We start from the raw sequence: 25,795 nt of genomic DNA, 5'->3' as shown, positions 1-25,795 counted from the left end.
TGAAGAGAATTCTGAAGTCCTTCTTCTTACATAGTACATAATGCTTACACAAGATCAGTAATTTTTGATATTATGAATTCTGTCCACTACTTTTCTTCTCTTTAATTTATTTGTCTGTATTCTATGTATTTTTTAAAGAAAAGTTTGGAAGGTTTTAAAAGAAATTCAGAGATTAATATATGATTTTAGCAACCACTTTCTAGTGGTAAACTATTCACAAAAATAAAAAAAATAGTGAAATAAAAGTTATTGATGTAATGCTGAAGTGTTTTTCCTTTATGGGTTTAGGAAAGGTCTGTTGAAAATACAGCTTTCTAAATAATAATTGAATCTTTATATTCAAGATCAGATGTCGCTTTAAAATGGAAATGTTAGCATCTTTTCTTCCTGTCTTTCTCTAACTACTTTGGTACTGCTTTTACCATAAATACAGCCCCATTTTTCAGCATTTTCCCTTCAAAAGAATCAAAGTCAAGAGTCGATTGCATCCATACTGTAGCCACGGCTGGAATGCAATTTCTTTTCCTTCAATATTTTAAGCATGTGCTGCTACCCTGGAATGGACACAGATTATTGAACAATAGTAAGATAATACAGAAAAATCTTCAATCTCTCATTGTGGTGAAAATACTAGCTTTATTCTGCCTTTAAAGATTAATAGTTTTGCTGGGATATATTCAGTTCCTTTGATGTTTAAATATTAGAAGTTATAGCTCTTTCAGATAATGTTACACAGAAGTGATATTTCTGTTCAAATCTTGATGGTTGGCAGAATTCTCTCACTAATATGTGAACCAGCTGAAGGGGCTTTGTACACCTGCATCTGAATCTCATACTAAAACGCTTGGGTCCAGAGAATATGGGGTATAGTGGTTTGATTTTAAATGTACTTTGGTCAAGGTTTTGGATTTTATTTTTCCCCTTGTTTTATTAATCTGTCAAACTCCCAGTGGAGTTTTTGCATTGGCTTCAGTTACATTTAAACAGGGCACATAGGAGTCTGAAAAACACGGTTACTTTTCCAAGGAGTTGTTTTCCTTGATCTGTTTAACCAGGCATTGATTTTGTTCCCCCATGCACTCTGAATCCATTTCAGAATTAAAGCCTGCTTTTATTAGCAGTTTTTAAGGCAGGGAGCAGTGTGATGTCTTCTTGAGCATCTTTAGAGAACAGCAGCATCACAGTTCCTAGAAGAGCTATGCAATCTATGTGTGTTAATTACTGCTAAAAATTCTTATAATAAATTAGGTATGATTCTACTTGTGGGTTTTGTTAAAAATGGAGTTCAGCCCTAGCTGAACCCATCTCATTGGCATGCAGTAAGGAAGTTGTTTAAGTCAGGAGTGGTTTAGCTCTTCTCTGTTTTCCTCAAGGTGTTCACTTCCAGGAGAAAAGCTCTGGTCCCAGTGGTCTGGAGCGTGTATTTCATCTGCCCTTCCGGCACTCCGCAGTCTGGTATAAGGAGGGAGACCTCAAAAAATCCACTTCTAAACCTCACCAGTGGGACACAGACACAAAAAAAAAGAGGATCAATGAAAATCTAGTATGCCCAAAGGCATTTTGATTTTTTTTTTTTAAGCCAATTCAATTAGTCTAATTAAAAATGTTAATTTTTCTTACGAACACCTTTTTCTACCCGCAGACCACATAGCATTTTTCTACTGGCAAATAATGGACCATGTAATTAGTAATAGATGTGAATATGACTTGCTTCCTTCATGTTCTTCTATTACATGTCATTGTTGCACTTACCTGTTTTTTGGTGCTCCATCTCCAGTTCTTTTCCTGTCCTGCCAGTTGTGATCAGGGCAGCTTTTGCAGAAGGGTTCTGTGGTGCCTAGCTCAGGAAACACCTTGAATCATGAGGAACACAACTTGCTGCCATGATGCACTTCAAGAGCTACAGCCATGGAGTGACATCTTGTCACTGAAGGTGTCCCCAGGCAGTTGTGGCGTGCTCCTCTGCCAGCCCAGGAAGAAAGCTTCCAGGAAGCTGTGGGCACGTCTGTCCTGCATTGTGCACTGCAGAAACCAGTGCCGTGGTTTTTTTCCTGAGCATTGTGTGTCTGTGGTTAAGTTAGGTGTGAAAACCTTCTGTAGACCTTGCTGTGTTCAAAGGGGGAAGCAGATGAGAAATGTGTTGCCCGTTATCCTGACCAATGATGCACAAGCAGTTTGCTGGGTTTTTTTGTGTGATTTCAAAAGGAGGGGAGGGAGGAGAAGGATGGCTCACACAGCACATGATGTGATTGATCAACATGTTAATTAGTGTAGCAAAATCCCATCTGTTTATATGGTATACATCTTTCCCAGCTATGAAGCAGGGATGGGAAGAAGAGAAGAAGCACAGAAACAAAATCCATCATTAATGAAAAATTGAACCCCAGTCCTGTTACTGATGAATCTAGCACAGTTTCAAGAAGAATAAGATCATGTCTTAAGAAAGAGTCTACATGAACATCCACTAATACTAGCCTCCCCTAATTCTGCTTGACAAGAAAATGGAGCTTTTTCTCTCCAGATCTCTGATTTTTGTTTAAAATGCAGTTAAGCCAGTGGCTGTCTTCTGCAATAATTGAACATAATCAGAATAAAGGATATTACAGCAAGGGAGCCTTTCATAACTACTTGCTACTTAATTGTGGTTGGAGTTTTTCAGTTTCTGTCTACTTGGTTTCTCTTATTCCTGTTGGCAGTGGAAGTGATTTGGATAGTAAAACGTATGAGATCCAGACCGATTCTGATAATTGCATTTCTTCCTTTTAAAATATGACGATACTTAAAAATTATTTGTGCTGTGAGCAGATTCTGTGGAGTAACAGTGCCATGTCTGCCTCACTTCTTTCCATCATTTCTACGAAAGAAGTAGCTGAAGTGGCTTTAATTCTGAATGAAGCAATGTTTATGGTTTCTTTAATCACTGTTTACTTTCAGTAAGAGAGCTTTTTCGAGTAATGTGAGTAAAATATATTCTTCTATCAATCTGTCTAAACACTAAGAATGCTATGTAGAAAACTGTTATAATTTAATCATAGATGTACTCATCTGGGGGAAAAAAATATCTCCAGAGGCATGCATGCAGAAATGTCTTAGCTGTGTATGCACATTCTCCAAACAAGGGCTGTGAATATATAATTTTGCATGCACAGAAATTCAGACTATCAACATTTTGACTTCTGTCACAGTTTGCATGCTCCATGGCATGCCTGATGAAAAGCTTTTGTGATCTGCCAGAAGATCACTATTATCTCTTGCAAACACAGAATCAGGGGTAATTCGTGACCAGTCAGGCTGTGTTTGGGATCTCCTGGAGGTGGGCTGGGGCAGAGGTGGAGAGTAATGGTCTGCAGAAGGTGTGGTGCTCACAGGTATCCAAGAAGAGAGATGGCAGTTTTATAGTGAAGTTAAGAAATTGCCAGAATTGTAGTACAAGTGTGATGTCCAAGTGGTATTTTTGGATCTAGGTACAATTTGGAGTACAAAAAATATGAATAATGACAAATATATTGATTCTCCTTATAAAGCAATCCAGTGTCCAATCTTCCTGAATTGCAAATTTTGTCTGAATCCCAAGGTAATTTAGATTGCTTTGGTGATGTCTATTCAATACATGACCTCCTAGGACTACAATCTTTTTCCCATTCCGTTTGTCAACACCTGTCATAACAGAGCCTTGGTCTTAGTCTGCAGGAAGTAACTCGATAGTAACAATATTTCTGCTACTCCCATGATGCTAATAATTTATAGCTCTAACATGTCTCGTATCTTTTCCAGCAGCCAAGAAAACTCCCTTCTCTTATCTGCCACTGTTTTTGAAGAGTAATACTTTCTTTCATATCCTTCCACTAACGTTAGATACTTGTGGTAACATCAAGTGCTTTGACTGTCTTTGTGGCCTGCTCCTTTAATTTCTGAGAGAAAATACATTATTCTGGCTTCCTCATAATCAGCCATGTGCTATGTTCTGGTAGAAAGTCATTCTCTGCAAACTTTTTCCTCTCTAACAGTTGGTGCAGTTTATGAGTTCTTGTCTTTTTGGGAGAGAAAGACTTTAATCCCTACATCCATTCTAATAATTCTCATTTAAGAAAATAAATCCTTGCTTTTTAAAATTTCGGTTTTCACTCTTTGTCTTTGTCAAGCCTGTAGTTAGCTTGAGGTTTCTTTCCTGTAACATTTCTTTTTACAAAGTGGTGTTCCCAGTGGATGTTTTTGCAACCACTTCCTCCAAATTCTTTTTTTGAGCTATCTCCTTCTACTCTTGGATTTCTTCATTAATTATTATAGTATATAAAGACTGATTATTCTGCATCTTGAAAAAACAGCAACATGTATTTGGAGAATGTGAAGAACTCAGTACATGTGTAATTGATTCCTAGACTTTTAATAACTAGTTAGCATTTCTTTCAGGACTTGGTTCTCAAACGCAGTCTTTTTATAGCCATATGGAAATATTTCAGATCATTAAAGAATGGGAGGAAAAAACCCCTAAAATCAAGTACCTTATACAGTAATCTGGCATTGACAAGATTTTAGGCAAATTTTGAAATAAGGCCCTGAAAGTGTCTATGTGTTTATGTCAGTAACAGATATTACATTAACTTTTAAAAATCCAGAAATGGTATAGCATCTGAGTGATTTTATAAATAGTAAACTGTGTATTTCAATGTCAAACTCTTACTTCAAAATCTGTGTTTTAGCTCTGTGCAGCAGAGGCAATTTTGTTCGAAAGGTGTGACCAGGAAAGGAAAAATCCATGACAGGAACGATGTTGGCTGGGTGAAAGCTCCTTTTAGGTCACTTGAGCAATACTGGTTTGCACTGACTGAGGAGCTGACATTCTCTTGAATCTCATGGGAGTCCCCAGTGCACGTGGGTGAGACTTTTAAGGGTGCCTGACTTACTGATCTCAGCAAATTCTAACACCACTAGAAGTGTGAAAAGAGTGAATGAAAATCACAGATTTTGCTGAATTCAGTTATTAAGTTTATGTACAGAAGATAATTTGAAAATTAACCATAAAAATTAACAATATATTAATATTTGTGTAGAAATAGATGAAAATATTTTCCTTTGAATCAAACAACTCGGTCCATGTTGATATAATTAGGAATCTTCCCCAACTCAACCTGCAAATCAAAATAAATAAAATAAAATAAAATAAAATCATGCATAAGTTCTTCAACTCTGTTTAACAGGTCAGAGAAACACACCTTGAATTTTCCCTCTGAGCAGATTTAGTTCAGTTTCTTGTGAGTTCAGTGTATCACTGCACTGAGCACTTACTGCTGCTGCTCCTGCTCAGATTAAAGTTTTCTCCTCCACTTTTTACCCGCTTCTCTGGTCAGATCCTCAACAGGTGTAAATAGCTGTGATCACTGTAGGGATGCTGCTGATTTACACAAGTAGGTGGTCTGGTTTCAGGCTGTCTTACTGTTCTGTGAAAATGGATTTGGTGAGCAAGCTTCTTTTGTAAATGTCTGAGCTGAGTTTATTAACATCTTAGTGTGTCTCAGACAAGCAAGGGTTGTTTTGTTTTTTAGTGTTTTCATTTTATTTCTTAGGAGAATGTTATGTTTATTCTTTCTTTATTACTTAAAGGCTGCTTTGGAGAAACAAATTGTCCATTGAGATGGGTTTAGTGGGGCATTTGTTTTGTTCTTGACAGAATGGTTCTCTGTATCCATTAAAAAGTAAGAACAAAAAAGAAAGGCATTTTATTTAGAGCTTTATGTATGAAATAACCAAGTAAATGTGTATGAAGCTAGACTTGAAGTGGCAGGTGGGGGACCACCAGTCCCTTAATTAAAATGACTGAATCAGGGAAGAGTCTCAACCTTTACCTTGCACCTGTGTAGCAGACAATCCCTCAGCTGGTTGGGAACCTGGGGTTCTGCTGGGCTTTTAGGGTTTCTGGTTGCTTTTTGGGGAATGCCAGCACCTTCTGCCAGTACATGCCAGGACTGACCCTGCTGCTCCTCAGCAGGAAGGGAGAGAAGGATGGAGAGAGAGGGAGGATTGCCTTCTCCTTGGCAAATATTTGCTGCACAAATCTTGGTAATGTTTGCATATGTCAGTGTGGGCTTAAAAAACTCCTGCAGACCTGTAACTGAGAAAAGGGCATGGATATGGTCAGCCTGTGCCATTGCATACTCCATCCTGTCCATAGCCTGTGATGTGCTTTGGGAGCACACTGAGAGCCATGGCTCTAAAACGCTGCCCCTCATTTTGTGCAATGAAAGGGCAAAGACTGGCTTGGCAAATCTGCTGTGTGGGAAGGAGGTGGCCTGAAAGGTCTCTCTGTGATTCCACCAGTGCTCCTGCAGCCTCTCTTAGCTGGTCTCTGCTCTCCTCCCCTGCAATGTGGCCAAGTCCAGCATCTCACTGATCTTTGCAGCTGCCCAGTGCAGATGTGAGCAGAGAGGATAAATGGCTAATTGTGGAGTGTGTCAGTGTCCATAACAGCTCATGTGGGAACTTTGTTTTAGTAGCAAATGAGAAGTGAAGGTCTGAGAAAGATGGAGCTGTTGTGAGATGGCAAGCACCATGAAAATGCAAAAAATTAATCACCTGAAATAAAGTAAATCAGTACACAGATCAGCAAATGATAGGACAGTAGTCCTATGTAGAGTACTTAAACTGCTCACAACTGATTTTAGTAATGCAGGGAAGCTGTCATTTACCAAAACTGTCAGTTATTTAATTATAGTTTATATCAGATGATATTTAAGGTCATAGTTGTGGTATTTTCTTATTTACAGTCTAAACTATAAAAAGACCCAGAACATTTCACCCTAGGGAATCCAAAAATAGTTGCTGCTATTTCATTCTTATGGAGTAATCTAGAGTGTCTGCTGTAAAGCAGGACTTCTGAAGTCTCTAAATCAAGAAAGGTTTAAAATTCCATCCTTTAATGGACTGTTCTTCCATAGCTTCCATAGAAAAGACTGAGATAAACTAAGCAGGAGTAAATGAAAAAGTTTGGAAGTTCAAACAACAAAAAAAAGTGGTCTCTGGAATTCTTAGATAGAAATAATAAATAGAAATCAGAAAAATACAATTTTGACACCAAATTTGTCACTAATCCAACTTTCATACGTGTTCTTCCAAGATTATTTTTTTTTTTCTTTCTTGTGTCAAGTACATGACCTAAAACATTTTTCTGACATTGTGTATTTTGTTGCTATTATAAGTAGAGATGTTTTTGTCTTACTGGGATGTAATCCTAGATGTTGAAAAAATATGCAAAGCCAATTGAGTAAAAGCCACTTGTTTGGGTAGTCCAAAGAGTGCCAAGGTATCCTTATGCATTTCAAGCATTAGTGTGGAAAACAGTTTTCACGGGAAATGGTGCAGTATGTCCCTGTCTCCCTTCAATAGCTCTGATAACAGGGTGTTCGTGAAATGATGTGAGAGTCCTGTATTTATTGGACTTTCTCACCCTTTTTATCTCAGTTACATAAGCCTCTTATCTGGCTCCTCTTTGGCCAAACAGCTGCTCGGAGCTGTGTTTAATAGTCAACACACAGCTGTGCCCTCTTGAGCCGACAGGACCTCAGCACATGGCGCTCACCCAGATGTGCAGCATCAGTACCAGCACAGAACTGGGGTGAGACAGGAGTAAAAGAGTCCCCTTTGACCTCCCCATGCGAAACAGGTGGAGGTAACACGGTCTCACCTGCGAACTGCAAGCCTTGTTGGCCTGGGTTTGCAAACTGGGTTTGGTTTGTTCACCGTGTTTCTCTGGAAGCTTTAATGGGAGGGGGTGCTGATGCTGTCTCCTGGTTAACCTTAAGTCATCTCATGTGTCTTCTGAAAGCTGGAGTGAAATGTGTCCCTCGGTGTTATTGCTGGTAAGATATGTAGCCAAAGCTGGTTGAATAACCACTCAATTCCTTTTTTAGTCAAACATTTCACTGAATCCACAGTCAAAGGATGACTTTGAAGTTTGGCTTTGTCTCCAGTGCAATTGCACGGGGACTCCAGCTTTCCATTTAAAAGTGAGAGTTCATTGAAGGTCCATGAAAGTGAAGGATCATTTAATTACATCCTGATTTGCAAACAGTATACTCAGCCCTGCTCAGAACATAAAGATACATAATGTCTGCTCCCTGTGGAGTCTTAGGGAAGTCCTGGTTATCATTGCCTCCACGTAGGTTTCAGTGTGTTTTCATCTGCTCACGTAGGGTCTGTTGTGCCTCTAACTTAACAAACTGAAGAGTAAGTTAGGTTCTTACTATTTTTCATCAGCATCCCCCATACAGCCTAGAAGGAATGTTTCCAATAACTTCCTCTTGGTAGTGAGCCAAACAGCTGTTTTTCCAGAAAGGACTTGGGAAGCTGAGGTCTGTAAATCAAACCTTTGGAGCAAACTCCTTTTCCAGTTTTGGTTTTGGCTTACAGTGGTCAGGATGTGTCAGTGCTGCTATGAGAGATGGTTGCTGCCTGTGGTACAGCAGATCCTGAGCTTGTGGGCTATGCTGATACACACCAGTATCATCTTCCCAACCTCTGGTCCCCATATATTGGCAGTGAATGAGCTCTTCTGCACTTCAACTTCGTGTAGTTTCGTTCCCAGGTGAAGGACTACGGAAATGTCTAGATGATCCTTTGGTGCAAGGTCATAACAATAGAAGAAGACAACAGCCAAGAATTTTATGAGCCTGGAAAATTTGTTGAGTTGCAATATATGTCCACATGACAGCTCTGCAGCATTCTGATGCCAAACATCCAGAGAATATCCTTAGCCCTTACGGGAAAGATCCCCCGCACTTCAAGTTCTCAGTACTTTCTGTATGCATGACTTAAATTACTTTCCAGACTGGGAATTTTGTTTCTCAACATGGGTTTTATCTAAATGATGTAAAGCTGCCCCTGTGGCCCTACTCTTGTTCTGCCTTCATGCCAGGAAAAGATCTCAATGTCTTCTGCTCTCCTTGCACCAGTGCTGTGGTTTTCAGCAGAGGAAAACAGGCATGGGGGCAAAAAGGGGGCTGTGGTGTGCTCTGCTCTGTCTGAACTGTCAATGACTGATGACAGAGTGACTTGGAGTAGAAAGTAGGAAAGCAGCTGAGTCTTTACTTTTTTTGGCTAAATCTCGAGTCCTGGTCCTTGTGTCAAGAATTTCTCCTGCATTTTACCTCCATCCATTCCTACAAAAATGGACAAGCCATCTTTGAAGCAGCATCCAGAACCCATCCATCCCTTGAGAGGAGACAGAAATGGTCTGAATTCTTTTGAGCAAATAGAAGAATCACAACACACACTTCTGTTTCCTCGGAGAAGATTAAGCTGTGTCCTGATTTTGAGAAGAGAGTTCATTTTTTAACTGTTAGGTTACTGTATAAAAAGGAACAGACTACCAACAATCATATTTTAAAACAACGAGATCTGCCTTTTTTAAAAAAAGATTTAGGTAACTTTACGGTATTAGGTATTTAGTACACCTGCCTTAAAGGGACTGAAATATCCCCACAAGCTTTTATCTTTGCACAGTTGATTGATATATGGACTCTAAGACAAAATCATGCCCATGGCAAATGCAGTCCATGGCAAATGCTGTCCAAGGAAAGGATGTCTGTTGGAATACCATTGCCAGACTTTCCATTATAAGAAGAGACCTTTCACTCCCTTTCAGAGATTTTGTATCTTCAGTGCTGACATAGAGGGTAAGGAAACATCATATCACTAGAGAAAATTGCCTTGATTTGTCTCTAGGGAACAGATCTCCTTTTACTGCCTAATGTTCCAATGTGCGACCTCCACTGTGTAATTGCCTATCTATCTGCTACAATGTGATCAACTTGAGAAGATTTTCCCCTTTTGATTGGATCTTTTTCCTTCTGTCAACATTTTTCTTTCTGTGAGAAAAATTCCATGTCTTGTTCAGACTTAGAAGTGCTTGAGTGAAACAATTTCTAAAACAGTATTTTAAAACAGATTCTCTTTAAAGATGAGCTATGCCAGACTTATGAGGCAAAAAGTCCTTTTTTGGTTGTAAAAACCTGAAAAATAATGAAGGGAAAACAGAAAAGGAATATATTTTCATTGCACCAGGAGAATTTGAAGGAAGCTTCCCATAAAGGCCTACTTTCTTGAAGCCACTGCCTAAACAGGAAAATTTGGAGTGTGTGCTATTTCTTTGGAAAACATTGAGCTGATGTCCAGTGTTGATATTTGTGCTTAATAGCAATTGTGTCTCTAATTGTCACCATCTTGTCCGAGGCACTACACAAGTTTTATGTACCAGCCTTCTTACAAAGATGTTGGCACTCACTGCAAACATCTGCTTCAGTTATCATGTTTCCTTTAAGCTCTTTGCAGCACCAGGAGAACCATTTCGCTCTGTATTTCTTTTCTCACAGTTTCTCAAGGTTTTATGTGGTTTTATACTCATGATCATAGGGATATGTGCATTAGTCTTACTGCACATCATTAGAGCTACACATTCTTGATATAAACATTTTCCTCTTTCATATTTAATTGTGAAATCCCATGAAAAAAAATACACAGCAGCATTCAGTTTGCTGTTGGTTTAAGAGTCCGAGAGAGGTGCATTGCAACACTACCCACCCATCATGAAAGAAGTAGCTGATAACAAAGTGTTTTATATGTTGGCCTAACATATGTTACTTTTCTAAAGTACTGTAAGACATTCAGGATGCTCTTTTGTGTAGAAGAAAATCTCTATCAAGAAGTAAAATAAAAACAAGTAATACAAGTCACTGCTAAAAGCAAATGCCTCTGAGTTTGGTATCTTTGTAAACATAATTAAGGAATTGTTTTCTCAGCATTCATCTGTGAAAGTTTAAGCAAAATCCTCACCAAAGCAGACAAAAGGAGAGCCTTCACCCCACCATAATGCAGTCCTGCCTGTTCTTCATTTCAGGACTGTTTTTTTAGTTCTGTATGCAAAATGCAGTTATGATGGTGACCATTTCGCCGTAGGGAAAATAGTATTATTAAATGCAAATAAAATTATGCTTATTATAGTGAGAAGCATAGAGACAGGCTGTCTCTTTGAATTATGTGCCTGGACTTCCTTATCAATTGCTCATTTAATAGTCTCATAAGTGGTCTTTGCTGAGGTCATGTTCAACCACAGATTGCCTGTGTACTACCAAGAGTAGTGGGGTTGCTCTGCACAGAACCACAGGCAGACTACTAACCCTTCTGTTACCAAATGGATGATGGCTCTGAATTGAATTTTAGATGTCTGGAGTGATTTCATTCTTTGATACCTTCTGTACTGGTGTTGTGCACTGGCTAATTTTATTTCTGTCAACTAAAGCTCAATTTTTGTTTCTTTTGTAAATCCTCTATGGATATATTCTTCTAGCAAAGATGTGCACACAGCTCAGGGACTTGGAGTGAGCTGATTGCATGTGAGGTCTGAATTTAGCTGAACATGCACAGAGCGCCTTTTGATATTGCCTCCGTGACAGAATAGGTCATGTTTTAGATTTGAGCTGTTACATTGCTTGGAGTATCTTTCATGCTCCTGATCAAAAGAGAAGGCCTGTTAGTAAGACAAGGAGCAGGTACCTGGAGCATCTTCTTTGAAGTCCATTGGCAAACCAGCCAGGTTGATAGTCTTTCATCAGCTCCTGTGGGATTTAGGTTCCCTTTTTGATTGCTCATTTGCTGGGTGGTAAGTAACATGTTAGGTGGTGTTAAATGCTGTTCTCATTTTTTGGGTCTTCATCCAGCAAACTCCTTAAATATGAACTTAACTACAAGTTTGTTGCATCCTTGAAATTAATGGGGTTATTGAAATTGTATAAACCTGAAAGCAACTTGAAGTGATGTTTTGGTTGGATCCACTGCCTTAATATACTCCTACAAATACATCCTTATACCGGATTGCTCTTTCTCAGTTTAGTGTCTCTGTAAGAGACAATTTGCAACTTTTAGCCTGGCTGGGATTGTGCTATACCTGTTTTATCACTGATCATCCCAATCCTTTCCTTCCTTTGGTTTGCCTTCTTGGAGAACTGCTGGTGAATTGTGATGGGAGCAGAGCTGACTTAGCTGAGTTAGGCTTCTGCCATTAAAAGGTCAGAGACGTCTAGGACTGGTACTACCATATAGTATCATATTGTGCATTAGAGAGTAAAGTGTGATGTTGTGTTCACTGTCTGGGATTTATTTTATTGTTAAGCAAACAAACCGCAAAAAAAATTAAAAAACAAATACAAAAAGTCTCCATTTTTAAGAAGGAAAATGACCTTCCAGTTTTACATCTTCCCAACAGGCTGTGACCAGATATAGAGTACACTATTTTGACAATGAACTCCTTCATCTTTTCCTCTGATTTACACAGAACTTTATGGATAACAAAGTTTCTGCTTAGTGAGGGGGCTGGGGGGGGAATAAAAAAAGCCAGCGACTGCCTGAACAACCACATAAATACAACTTGCTTGGCATGCCTGTCCCCAAGATTAACTGATTTATGGTCTGGATTCAAAAGTGTTTTACTGTTCTTTGCTTCTCTGTGGATTCAGCTATTTAGATCAGGCTAATTTTCAACTGGAAGACCTGAAGAGCTATTATTCTCCCCGAAGGTTATCTCATTTGTTTAAAAACTGGTGGCAAACCACTGACTGCTGTATTTTTTTTTTTCTTAAGACAACAGCAATAGGGGAAGAGAATTATATCTGGAAAACTCCCACATGCAAAACCCCAAGGTCCTTTCCTGAAATAACAAATACTTTCACAAGTAATAGAATGAACTTCACCATGGTTCTCAGAAACTCTCTCCTCAGCTGTACCAGAGGATGAGCTCATCTGGTTACCCTCCATGGCATTTCAGAGGGTATATTTCTTGTCATAATACATTCAGAGTATGGTATTTTTTCAGCCACTGTGTCAAAGTTGGTTGGCCAACTTCCCCAAGAGGAAGATAGACAGATGCAAACTTACACAGAAGACAACACCTTAGAAAGTGAAGCTGGAATTCCAGAAACCTTAGAAAGGTGGAACTAAGTATTCGATGTTGTTGGTTAGGTCTTTAGACAAGGTAATTTTCTTAGTTCTTCTTTTTTCTAAAGGTATTGACACTTACAAACTCTCCCTGCTTGATATATCATAGAACAGATGTCAGATTAGCTATTAGCAGGTAGAAATTGCCTTTTAGGTTGATTGAGTTTTTAAAAATTATTATTACTATTTTGTCTGTAGTAATAGGGATGTCATGGCTAGGAGAAGTAGCTGTAAGAGGAAAGTGTTGACACATTGCTAAAGCTCGTAAGAAGTACAGGCACACAGAGAAAACACAGGGTGAAATTTGTCTTTCTGATTCTTGCTGCTCCTGCAGCATGGCCTAGTTGGGAAAGGGAAACATGGGATATACTGGGCACGCATGGTGGGAACTGTCTTGAGACAAGCATATTTTCCTAAGTATTGAACTGCACCTCCCCATTCCCACCCTGACACCCAGCTGCGCTCCTTGCAGGGGGAGGAAGGCAAGCACTTTGGAAAATGCAACTGCCTTAAGCATTTAGATGGAAGCTCCTCTAATTTGGACAGCTGAACTATCATGTATGCCATTATGTTTAAAATTAGTGGTTGCGAAAGAATTAAGAGAAAAAAAAAAAGGAGAGATTAGTTCAGATAAATAAAATATAGAGCAAGCTGCTTTGCAATCAGCTCAGACTCTCTACAGGGAATTGCCTCACCAAAAAGGATGTCTTCCAGATTCCTTCCCACTCATCTTCCTTATGAGATAGTTTTTCTCCCCCAGTGCAAGGATGCGTTTGTGATTCCTGCCATCCAGAATATCCTCCTTCTGTGTATGGCCTAAACGGCCTTTTTGCCTTATGACTTAGCACCCGCTTTTATTCATTGTGAAATGATTTTATATGCCATTTAGTGAATGTGACAGGCAGTGCATTATGCACTGCCGTGTTTTATTTACTCCCATAAAGCACCATGGAATACAGCTAGAGTGCGACATCCAGGACACTGAGTAGCGCTGCATTGTGCTGTGCTGCAACATGGGACAGTTCAGTGCCTTGAAAGACACACTGTCCTTTCCTTTGCCTATATCTTTCATTAAGTGTTTTTTACCCTGACTTTCACCTTGGTGAATGTGTGATTTCCATGAGTTCCCCCAGTGTCTCTTCTGCTTAGAAAGGTCTTATTTTAGTCTCATAGCTGTTGGTACAAAAGGTAAGAGAGTTGCTCACATCTCCTCAAGCTGTTTGCCAGATGCTTGATGATTCATGAGGAGCCAGCCTTCTGGGAGCAAGTCTGGGTTATCAGTGTTCTATCTAAGCCTGTTAACACTGGGAAATCCCAATGAAAATCCCCTTAAGAAAATTCAGTGTGTTTGATTACAGTGCTGGCTGCACCACTTCAGGTTGTAATTCAGTGCATGGTGAGAGGGGTGAGAGGGAATCAGGCTGTTCAGAGCTCCTGAAGAGTCTGCTCCAGCATCGGGTGAGGGCTTCAAATAGCTTTAGATTGCATCCTGTGTTGGCTGTAGAAATGGTCTTTATGGCCAGTCTCATCAAACATACTTTCTTCCTTTGTGGAAAGGGCTTTTCCTCAGAGTGGATCATTTGAATATCCCTTATTTTACTATAGTAAGAATTTTCTCCCCATGCTTGTCTCCAGCCCTTCCTCTCCAATGACTTTATAGTTTACCATGACTGAAATAATAAGTCACTGCGCTTTGATTTTTAAGCTTCATAACACATGCAGCTCTATTGCTCCATGTACCTGTACAACTTGGATACTGCAGAGCTATGCCAGCCATGGCATTTCAGCTCTAGTCTTGGTCAGGCGTGACTGCCTTCCAGGCAGAGCACTGTAGTCTGTGGGATTCAGAGTTAAACTTAAATGAAAAGCTGTGACAGACCCTCTTTTTGATATGCAAGAGAGCAGGTAGTGTTCATTCTCAGTTGGTGTGCTGTGTGCGCAGATGTTTTGTTTGGGAGCATGTGTATGAGCACATCTCAGAGATACTGTCCCCACAACTCCACTTTCAGGAGCTGACGACTCAAGGGCAAAGCCTGTGCTAGGAGTGCCTTGGAACAGGGAATGTTTCCCTCAGAGTCATGAACCAGATTGAACCACACAGTGAAATGCATGGTGGCAGAGAGAAAATGGCAATAGTTTGCTGTCCAAGAAAGAAAAGTAAAGGACTCTCAGGTACAGGATAGTTTTGCCATGTTTTACTGCAGTAACTTTTGTTCTGACTTAGGGAATGGTTGTTTTCCACTAGAATTTGTTATCAACAAATCTGTTTTATTTTTATCCCTTTTCTTGGATGTTTTGGATAAAGTCCTGTGAAATATCTTGTCCTCTTGGTGTACTGGGTGTTTTCAGAGTCCAAAGGTCCTCAGGATTTCAGTAAGAACTCAGTAGTGTTGGCTGGACATTTTGTTTCATTCCAAATCTGGGGAGGAAAAAACCCCCACAGATGTCTTTTTTCCCTTTTTTTAGACTAAAAGCAAATACAAAACAGACTTCAGCATAGATGTCCCTGATTAAAATTGCAACAAAACTATTAGGTGGGTGGTCTTTATTTTCACCAAACTGGCACTTTTCCAATACAAATTGTTTGGTCAAAGTAGAACAAAACAAAACTGGCTAGTTCTGCACTTTGTGAGCTAGGGCTATGTTTGCTTAGAAAGGGTGGCTCAGAGTCTGAAAGCATCTTAGAAAGATGTCACAATTAGGTCTGTAGAGATAGTTTTATAAGAAACACAGACTTTTTTCTTCTGAGTTTCAGTTTGTTTGGAAGCTAGAATTACCGTGCTGTTAGAAGAGAACAATGAATTGTTGTTCGAAAACCATGCTTTGCTTACATCTGCATGCAGGAAGGTATTTGCAACCAGGAACCAGTGAAAAGCTACCTGAAAAATAGATGTACTAATCATGAAATTTGTACCATTTCTCTGGATTCCTGTTTTCAATGAGCATTTATAAAACAAGTAAATGTATTCCATATAAAGAGTTTAGAAAAATTCAGTCACACTTTAGATTTTACTTTAAAAGTGAAGACAGATTAGCGTGTGAGACAGATGTCTGCGGCTGGTTACTTTGCTTTTGTATTTCCAGCGTTCACAGAATGGCTTGGTGGAGTTGTTTTCCCCCGATTTGTTCTTTTTCAGTAGCCAGATTCAGGAGAAGGCGCCAGTTTTCTCTTTCTATTGCTTGCAGTGGAACTGGAGGTTGACGTGGCATTCAGCAGAGTGCAGTGATGTTCTGTTTAAGATAAAGACACCAGAGTTTGGGTGTTTACATGAAAGCAAGCGTACAAATTCCTGTAGATCCCCAGACATCGTGTGGGGAAGGAACACAGGTAGCTGTCCCACACTGTGGAGGCTCAGAGGTGCATGTCTTAACTGGGAACTGAAAACTACCGTGATCTGCATGTTGCCTTGGAGCCTTCTGATCCTCAAAGTGTCTACACACTGGAATTGTGAATGGATGGAAGAATGGTTGTTTGCAGTTCTTTGATGCAAACTGACCCAAATTCCAGTACCAGAAACAGCTGGGCAGTGCAAGTGCATGGGGCAACTGAGAAGACATTTTGACTTTTAGAGAGCTGGATCTTGACACAGTTCCTGTAATCCTTGGAGCCGGGGATTTACAGCAGCAGAGGTTTTACCTCAGTATAAGTAAACTTTAGCAACAATTGAATGTTTGCTCAGGCAAAAGTTGTGGAATTTTAATTAAGTAAAGACTTGACTATTTATCTTGAAGTTACTGAGTAAGATGGTTGATGGGACAGGATCTGGCCTCAGTTACATCAGTGTAAGCATGGAGTAGCTGTTTCAGTAAATGGACCATAGGCAGAAAATGGTTCACACCATATGAATAAAATCAAAACATGAACAGTAAAGAAATTTAAATTTAAATTCACCCATACTCACTTTCCTGCAGCCCTTCATAGGTGGTTTTGTTTAGGGGGCATTGTTCCCCAGAGCACAAAATTTGGGAAGCAGGACTGTTTACCTTTTTTATTTCAGTCTGTATTACTTCATTGTTCTCAAGCGTGTAGCTTTTATTAAAGTTTACTTCTGTTTTAAAACCAAAGTGGTGAGAATGACATTATATAATCAATATAAATGTAAAAATAATTATACGTTTCTTGTAAAATAAAGAGTCTATATACTCGAGCTCTGTTGTTCTTACTGTTTAATAGGGGATTGAATTAAGAGAAAATACACTGTACTTCCTATTTAATAATAACTGCTCCTAGACCCAACTTTTTATAGACTTGAAATGGAAATAATTGTGCTGTGTTATAAACTGTTGTGTTTTTTGCCTTCCTGTAACTGGAACAACATACTAATTTCTACAAGTTGTGACTACTAACAGAGAGCAATCACCTCACAGACTTGTACCGAAAGGAAGACACCATCAGCGTGGCAGGGAACGGCTGCATCCACAGTCCTCGCTTCCCCAGCAGCTACCCCAGGAACCTCCTGCTGACGTGGCGCCTCCACTCCCCAGAGAGCACCAGGATCCAGCTGGCTTTTGACAATCAGTTCGGGCTGGAGGAACCCGAGAATGAGATCTGCAGGTGAGTGGCAAGTGTTTGCATAGGGCTCCTTAAGTCCCCCTTCGACTCACTGGCATGAGACTGCAAAGCTAAATCAGGGCATCTCTGGCCAGGTCTGAGATGTCCTTGCAAGGAGGACAGACCTTTAAGGGGCTCTACCAGCTGAAACTGATCTTTTGAGTTCATAAATAAACTGAGCTGTCCTGAATCTGAAGCAGTTTTGTCAGGTTTTAGTCCTTCTATAACATTTTAAGCACAAGGTACTTGAGTGCTCAAATCCAGCTACCATAGCATATCCTACTTTATCCAACAATCCTACTTTAATAGGATTTTGTCCTCTGTCACCTCTGTCACGTTTCAGCCAGGCAAGAAACATCTTTTTCAGTAGGTGGAGGGCTTTAGAAGGTTTGAGTGAGTACGTAAGTGTTTATTTTGGGGTGTGAGGGACAGAAAAAAATGCTTTGAAAAATATAATTATGTTCAAATTACTTGCTTATCTTTAGTTTTACTCTTCATTGGTACAGTTCCTTTTAAAACTTTTAAATAAAGGTCCACAGACATCAGCGTGCTGATGCATGCTGATGTGTCTATAAATCTATCAAAGCCTACCCTACTATATCCCAGTTGCTTTGGTTCCCCTTTTAAGCAAAAGTGACCTTAAGCTCACATGATCTGGCTGATTATCCTAGGTGGATAAACTGTTTTGCATGAGTAGAGTACAGAGGTGAATCTTGCCAGCATTCACTAAAACAGTATAAATCCATGTGTTTGTATTTCTTTTATTCAGCTCTCTTTTCTGTGGGAGAAGACAGGCTCAGGGTTCCCATGCCCTCTGAAAGGCAGATTGCTGTGATGCTACTTACTTAAAATGCTCAAATCTCAGCCTCCAACTCTGCCTGATCATGTTGTTACTTGCACCTTATCTATGCAGAGAACTCGGTTGTTAGTGTTTCTGCACACCCAGCCTCTTCTTATCTTATCTTTGTCAATTAATTTGTGTTTGTAGGGTTTGGCATCTCTGCAGGCATTTTACAGGGTGGATTTCTTTCTCTTTTTTTTTTTTTTTGTTAAATTTTCTGCATTACTGATAGAGGGAACCATTCCTGCAGGTTTGTTTTCCATGTAGTAATAAAAGAATGCAGCCAAAATTTGGCTCTCCTTCCCTGCTCCTTGGCAGGTCTGCTCTGGTGATGTTGGTCCAAGACCAGCAGCAGAGTCAGTAACAACAGTAACCTCCCAGTACCCCAGCGCTTTCCCAGATTCAGAGCCTAATGCACACAGAAGCGGCCTGTTAATATTTACATAGTGGATAAACTGTGGCTGACCTGAAAGCATTGCAACTCTGAAACAGAGGGCTAATTTACTGTGGAAAAAAAGATGAAGTATTCTCTGTCAAAAGCCATTAAAGGTGGTGGCACAGTGGGGGAAAGTCAAGCTGTTACTGGCATTGTGTACTTGGAGAGCATCTTGGAAGACAGTCTGCTTGCTTTTTCCAGAGCAGCTAATTTAGAATGCAGTAAAAGGCAAAGTCCTTCCATCATCCATAGTGTCTGTAGAAGCTGGAGAAATATCACATCCTTTTTTGAAGTAAAACTTTCCCTAGAGTTTCTGGAAGACCTTTATTTGGGTAGTATTACTTCCAGAGTGAGGAAATTTTTTGGTCAGACTGCTTGTGATGGCTTTAAGTCTGTTAAGTACTGTGTGCAGCTGGATTTTTTGCTAATGCTCAATATATTTTTCAAAACTAGATACTTTCTGCAGCTTCAGTGCCTGACGGTCCCTGCAGTGCTGCTTTAGAGAGACAGCCACGACTGTTTTAATTGAAATGAATGCTGAGAACTGGGCATATGCTTGAATGCTGGGCATACTGAACAAGTAATTCAGGACCTCTGCATCTTACCTTGCTTTTGTATTTGCTTTTGACCTTAAGCTTTTTTTTCTCCAGAAACTTCCTAGTGTTTTCTTTCAATTTTTCATTAATGCTAATTATTGTAATTTGCATACTATTAAGACACAACTGATGGAAATTCATTCAAGCTGAGGAATAAAAAGGTATATTTTAGTAGGGCTATATTTCAGCTGAGCTTCTGAAGAAGGAGAGGAAATATTCAAGGTCTTACAGAACGTTCAGAAAGTGCTGTTACCATTTCCACAGGCACTTGATAAGACATGATTCTGAAAAGCCTCTGAGGCTCCTTGGATGCACAGAAGCAACTGAGAACATACCCACTTCCATGATCATTGCAGCAAAGCCTCTGCTGTTGAAAGCAGATAGAATCCTTGAAAGTCCATGGGTTTTCCCTGGTTTTCCTACTTAGTCTGGCTTCTGGCTTCCAAAGTGGGGAGACCAGTCAGGACAACTTTCACCCAAGCTTACAAGGTTATCTCCTGCTGACCACCACAACCCCTTGTGTTGCAATCAGCATTCACAGTTCTGTGCTGTCCAGAGGGTGGGGAGCCTTGGGAGCTCTGCTGGGTACCAAATCCATCACCACCTGGGAGTGGGAGCTGGGGATGGTGGAGAGAGATTGAGACAAGTTTACTTCTGCCTGGAACTAAATTCTGGTGTGTTACAAAAAAGGAATATTTCAGCAGAGTTTGGGCAGATTTAAATGGTCATGGTGGATCTGTTATTTTCTGTTCTGTGCAATTTGGGGTTGTTGAATACAAAAGCAGCAGAGCTGATATTCTCAAACCACATAGTACTTGTGGTTTTCTTCTCATGGGCTCTCAGCAGAAAAAGAAAAGCATGTCTGTTATTTACAGAGCTATTCTGTAAACTAGGCAAGGAGGAGGGTGCTTGGCCCACAAACCTGGGGGTAGGGAGCTAGCAAGAATCACTTAAGAGTTCTGACCTCCCTCTTTGGAGGGAGCAGATGCTTTGATAATAGAAAGCATTCCTGGTAAAGACCTCCAGAGTTTTAAGGCTTAACTGTACTGTGAGGATGGCACTCAAGCTTCCCCTCTTGTCATCACCTCTGCCTTGCTGGCAGCAATGTGTGGGGCCTAATTCTGGCTCAAAGATATTGAGAGATGTTTTGTCGTAGATTCAGTAAAAGCAGAACTTTATTCTCTGTCCCCATTATTCTCCAGCTCAATAACTGTACTCATTTTTTTATTTATTTATATGGTCATTTATATCCGAGCCGGTGACTGCACAGGCTGGAGCATTGTGTCCGTTCATCCCTAGGGTTTAGTGCCTTCTGCTCCTGGCAGAGCCCTCTTTGGGCTCAGGGAACTTCTGCTGTGGCACAGATGCCTGGCCAAGATGTGACTTTTCACAGAACACTGCAGCACGCAGAGCAGCAGCATGCTTTCCTGCTTGAAAGCTAGGCATAAATCTTTCCAAACCAGCTACAGGAGCAATGTGCCACCTACAAGGAAAGCCCTGAAAAGCACCTCTCAGTGGCCTGCACTGCCCTGTTTCCCTCCAGCATCTTCCTTTGCTCCTGGCACAGTGGCTGCCCCTCTCTACCCCTCTGACTGACAAAGCAGGCAGGTGCCTGTGGCTGCTGCTGCTGCAGGGAGTTGGGTGACCACCAGAAAGTTCACAAATGCTTGCAGCTGCTCAGGTTGGGCAGCTTGCCTTAAATAATATTTTATCAGGTCTCTAAATTATTTACCCACGACATGAAACGCAATGTGTATACTTACTGTATACTAAGCGCATGCAAGTGCCTTTTATTGCTGCTTTAACATGGAAGCAAATACTGTCATGTTCCAGGAGCACAGAAATCAGTCATTTGAGCACTCAGGCAGTAGCCTGCAGCTTAGTGTATTTTGTGGCACACAAACTTGTCCACCATTTGTAATATTTAGTCTGATGATTTGGAGTGGAGAACAGGGGACAGTTGTCTTTGTGTCTCCAGCTGTGCTCCTGTCAATTTGCAGGCACCCTCTGTAACCAGAGTCAGCAAAAACTGATTCTTCATACTCATTTTCAGGTATGACTTTGTGGAAGTGGAAGATGTATCAGAGACCAGCACAGTTATTCGAGGACGGTGGTGTGGACACAAGGAAGTACCTCCAAGAATAACATCAAGAACAAATCACATAAAGATAACCTTCAAATCCGATGACTACTTTGTGGCTAAACCTGGATTCAAGATATGTTACTCTCTTGTGGTAAGTCTCCTAGGGATAATAGGGGTAAGAGACAGCTTGCAGTGTAAAAGAGCATCAGTTCTTGAAGATTGAATGGTACAGCTAACTGTGGGATCAAAATACTAAATGACTGAAAGTAATTTTATTCCAGCAACTGCATTACTGCAGATCAAAGTATTTCTGACATCATGTCATTAAATATAAAATAAAGTAAAATTCAGTTCAAGATTTACTCTAATAACATGTTTCAGAAGCACTAACACATTCGACACTAAAGCTGCAGTGCCACTGCCTTGAGAGATGCTGCAGAAGTAGCAAAGAAATGGCTGCTCTGTGAACCCCTTTTTCATGTTCATTCGAGGTCAAATAACAATACCTTGAGGGGTTATGACTGTGATTCTCAGATGAAAAGTAGTTTATTCTGCATGCAATAAAAGTCTGCATGCAAGACAGTGTGCTAAGGCTCAGACTGTATTTTTAATCAGATATCAACATACCTCTGTATATGCAGAAGCATTAGTAGTGTATCATGTACTGTTTCAGTGACATGAAAACCTCCTCTTTGTTTTTTTTTCGCTTTGTTTAAGGGAGCAGGAATGCTCAGTACTCTTAAACAGACTTTGATACAAATATGTATTCCTTTGTATTGCTCTGATTAATATTATGATGCTTTTGGTGCAGTGTAGCTCGAAAGAGGCAGATTTTGCAAACACTCAGGAAATGGTAAGCAATAATTTATTCTACTGTCATCATTATATTTTCCTATCCATCACACTTCTTATTCCCTTTTTATTCAATCCACTGTCCTTTAATAAGAATAAGAAAGCCTGGAATAGCAATAATGTTGTAACAGGAAAGATTCATGTTTGAGTCATTTCACTTCCACCTCTTGGCTTTGCATGCTTGTATGCCTGTGTATGCTAAAAAGAGTCCATAAACAGCACATTGTCAAGACAGAGCAAAGCTATAAAGATTTTGCTCCCTTGCATTTGAATTGTTAGGCTTCTAGTGGAGTAAGGCATTAAATTGTAAGTACATCCTGAGCTCTAATTTGAAGATAATCTACTAAAACTCAAATTCTGGCAGAACAGTCTATGAAAAACCACTGGGCATGAAAATGAGAGTGAGGCAGCAGCCTTCCTTCATACTGTTTGTATTTCAGCACAGCCACAGAAACTCTGCTGCATTTAGCATGTTTTATTCCAGAGAATATACAGCTAGTCTGATAGTATTAGACTTTCCAAAAATGAATGTTATCACTAATAAGACATGGGACTCTCTGCACTAGAAAGCTCAGAAAAGGCTACTGTATTTATCTCATTTCAAAACTGTGAGTAAACAGAGAATTTGCAATCTCTCAAATCTATTTACAAGAATAATCTCTAAGTGCACCCTCTGAAATGCTGCTTTATTTCAGAGAAGAGCCCTGTACAGGTGATTGATGGTATGTGTGAGGTGGGGGGTGATTTGCACTTAGCTGCTCTTCAGATTCCGAGCCATCCATCCAAAAACTAGAGGATTAATACTGAGCAGAGTCAGCCCTTACTCCACAGTCCCCACAATTGCCTAGAGTGCAGTTCATAGATATCCTGAGCACTGCTGACCCCTGAAGGTTGGACTCACTGTGTGTTTCTGGTCGGTAAAGCAGGGAGCATTAATGAAGCATGGAAAAACATATGGTATTTTTTATGAGATGAAATTAAGGACCCTTTTTTTCCTTCCCTTCCTAACCTTCTCCAGCAAAGGGCTACTTCTGGGGCCTTTCTTGGAACATGGTGCACAAGATGTGCAAATCTCTTAATTCCCTTGCTTTTTCTTACATTTGGAATTTGGATCTGTGTGGTAGTGGTTTATTTGTACACCAGACTCTGATAATTTTCCAGAGAAAACAAAGCAAGTGATTTGGAACTTATTGATCAGCTCCATCTTCTGTGCATCGTGCCAGAATGACTGGGTGAATTTCTCAGTTACTCATGCAGCCAAACAGCCTTGCAGCCTGACTCTTTGACCTCTCATTTATAAATCTTCAGGGAAGTCAGTGAAGTTCACTACATTTGATGCAGATCAAGCTTTTACTTCGATCAGCACTCTACGTGAGGCACCACAGAACTTAGCAGAAATATCCTTCACTATCTTTGTATACTTGTGTTTTCCTGTTAACTTCACATTTCAGTACCATTTAGAGAAACAAAAGGGGATTATTTTTCTAGAGAAGATATAAATTAGACTTGTATCACTTGTATCATGTTTGCCCTTGTGAAACAAGGTACAGAAAGTAAACATGCTATGTAGGATGAAAGGGCTCGATGGGATTAGAACTCAGACTGATTCTGGGAAATTAGACCCAAAAGATACAAGGATGGTCTGTAACAGTATAAGGTTGAAAACTATATGGATACGTGTGACTATTTAACTGTGCCAGTATAAGATAAGGGACAAGGGACAGGGGAGAAAAATCTCTGAAATAAAGTCTGACCATCTAATTACAGAATTTAGGAGCTTTTGCTTGCCAAGGCTGTCTGGCACCTCTGTGTCTGCCTCTCCGCTCTGTGGATCTGAGGCACTCAGAAGGTTGAAGGGGGAGCAGTGATGGTGGTCCTGAGGGCACAGGAAAGGTCCATCATGCTGCTGCCTGCTGCCTGTCCTAGATCTGCTCTTCCCTCCCAAAGTTACAGCACTCCCTGGAGTGGGAACTCCAGGCTGGACCTGGCTCCAGGAGTTTGTTAGTGTGTTGAGTGTGTCCCACATCTCACTGCTGACCTCAAGTTGCCTAGGAGTCAAAAGTGTCCAAATCTTTCTGGAAAAAGTTCCTCCTCCTCTGTGCTGGCTGCAGAGGTAGGTGTGCACAGCTGTGAGTCTCTACACTCCGCACTTCACGTTCAAAGCCCCCAGTTGTAGCTGTGCAGTTTGTTGGCTTAGTCTGGGTATCAGTTGAGAATTTTTTCCCTTGAATCTCCTTAAAAATTGCCTTTTTCTTTAAGCTTCACAGATCTAGAGCAAAAATTGTCTGGAGGAAGACCTAGACAGCTATTAGGCATGAACCTCATTTGATTGTAAATATGTTTGAAATTCCTCCCTACTATTATCACTCAAAGCCATTATTTCTCAATATTTTTAATGCTTTTTCTTGATTGAGTTACCTTAAAAATATTAAATTGTATTGTAGAAGGCACTGAGGTATTCTAGCATGGCATTTTATTTGCTTGTTTGTTTGTTTGTTTGTTGGATTTTTTGTTTGGTTTTTGTTGGTTGGTTGGTTTTGTACAGTATTTCTTACTCTAAGGACATAATCATTCACACAAACAGTGTAGAAATCCATGAAGCAGAAGAAGAAAAATTTATATAATCCCCTCTTTTCTTCTGAAGTTCTTTCAATGTCATAATTCTGGAAAGGAGTGTTAACAAGATTGGATCCCATGTTTTACAACTTAATTTGCATGGACGTTTAGTGAAATAGTCTAGGAACTCATTCAGGATCATGTTTCAACAATAAAGGTGAATGTTTGGAATTAAAATTCCCAACTCTGCATCTAATTTCATTTTAATGAGACAGCTAGAAAATGTTGGATTCCATTTGCTAATTACAAACATTACTTTAAGTTTATTGTAACAGGCACATAGTTGCTGTACATTTATAACAATAAATTCCTATTGCCTTACTAATTGTTTTGTTAATCCTAAATGAAATCCGTACTTAGGAATTTCGACTGAAATCATTATTGGAAACCAGGGCTAAAAAACTAGGAACATATGAATATGTCTTTATATAAACATGCATTTATATAAAGATGTGAGGTTACATATACATCCTTTTACATACACATATACACGTGGACATGTGGTATTAAAGAGGAGAACATAAGAGCATTTGTCCCAAGATAAGCTTATGCATCAAAATATGTATCAGTGTGTTAAATCCTAAGTAATTTTGCTTGTTTTAAAATGAATTTTTTTGGATGAGGAAGCCATAAAGAAATTAATGGAATGGAGGAGAGAGGAACTTTGAGTTTGGATCCATATTTGGAATTTTACAGGGAATAGCTTTCTGCTAAACACTGTGCATGTAGGTCACCACTCCTATGATCAAAAAGAGCATTAGTCATAAACAAGGGTAAGACACCACAATAAAATTCAATTACTTTCCCCTGAAAAGAATATTGACCAGCCAAAGTTGTC

At 39.9% G+C, this 25,795-nt stretch overlaps 1 protein-coding gene across 4 annotated transcripts in view; it reads left to right on the top strand.

The window, feature by feature from the left end:
• Nucleotides 1-25,795, top strand: part of LOC116992980 (platelet-derived growth factor D-like) — a 142,010-nt gene that overhangs the window by 65,210 nt on the left and 51,005 nt on the right. The window contains exons 2-4 of one of the 4 annotated variants that reach the window (XM_033053161.1): nt 17,350-17,536; nt 21,460-21,640; nt 22,301-22,342. In XM_033053161.1, coding sequence (XP_032909052.1) covers nt 17,350-17,536; nt 21,460-21,640; nt 22,301-22,342 — 410 coding nt within the window. Of the gene's footprint in view, nt 1-17,331; nt 17,537-21,459; nt 21,641-22,300; nt 22,343-25,795 lie in introns of all 4 variants that reach the window. The other 3 variants (XM_033053160.1, XM_033053163.1, XM_033053162.1) reach the window with 3 other exon arrangements.

This window comes from Catharus ustulatus, chromosome 2 (assembly GCF_009819885.2).
Source record: "Catharus ustulatus isolate bCatUst1 chromosome 2, bCatUst1.pri.v2, whole genome shotgun sequence".
NCBI classification, from domain to species: Eukaryota; Metazoa; Chordata; class Aves; order Passeriformes; family Turdidae; genus Catharus; species Catharus ustulatus.
This window is presented reverse-complemented; position numbering and strand designations above follow the sequence as displayed.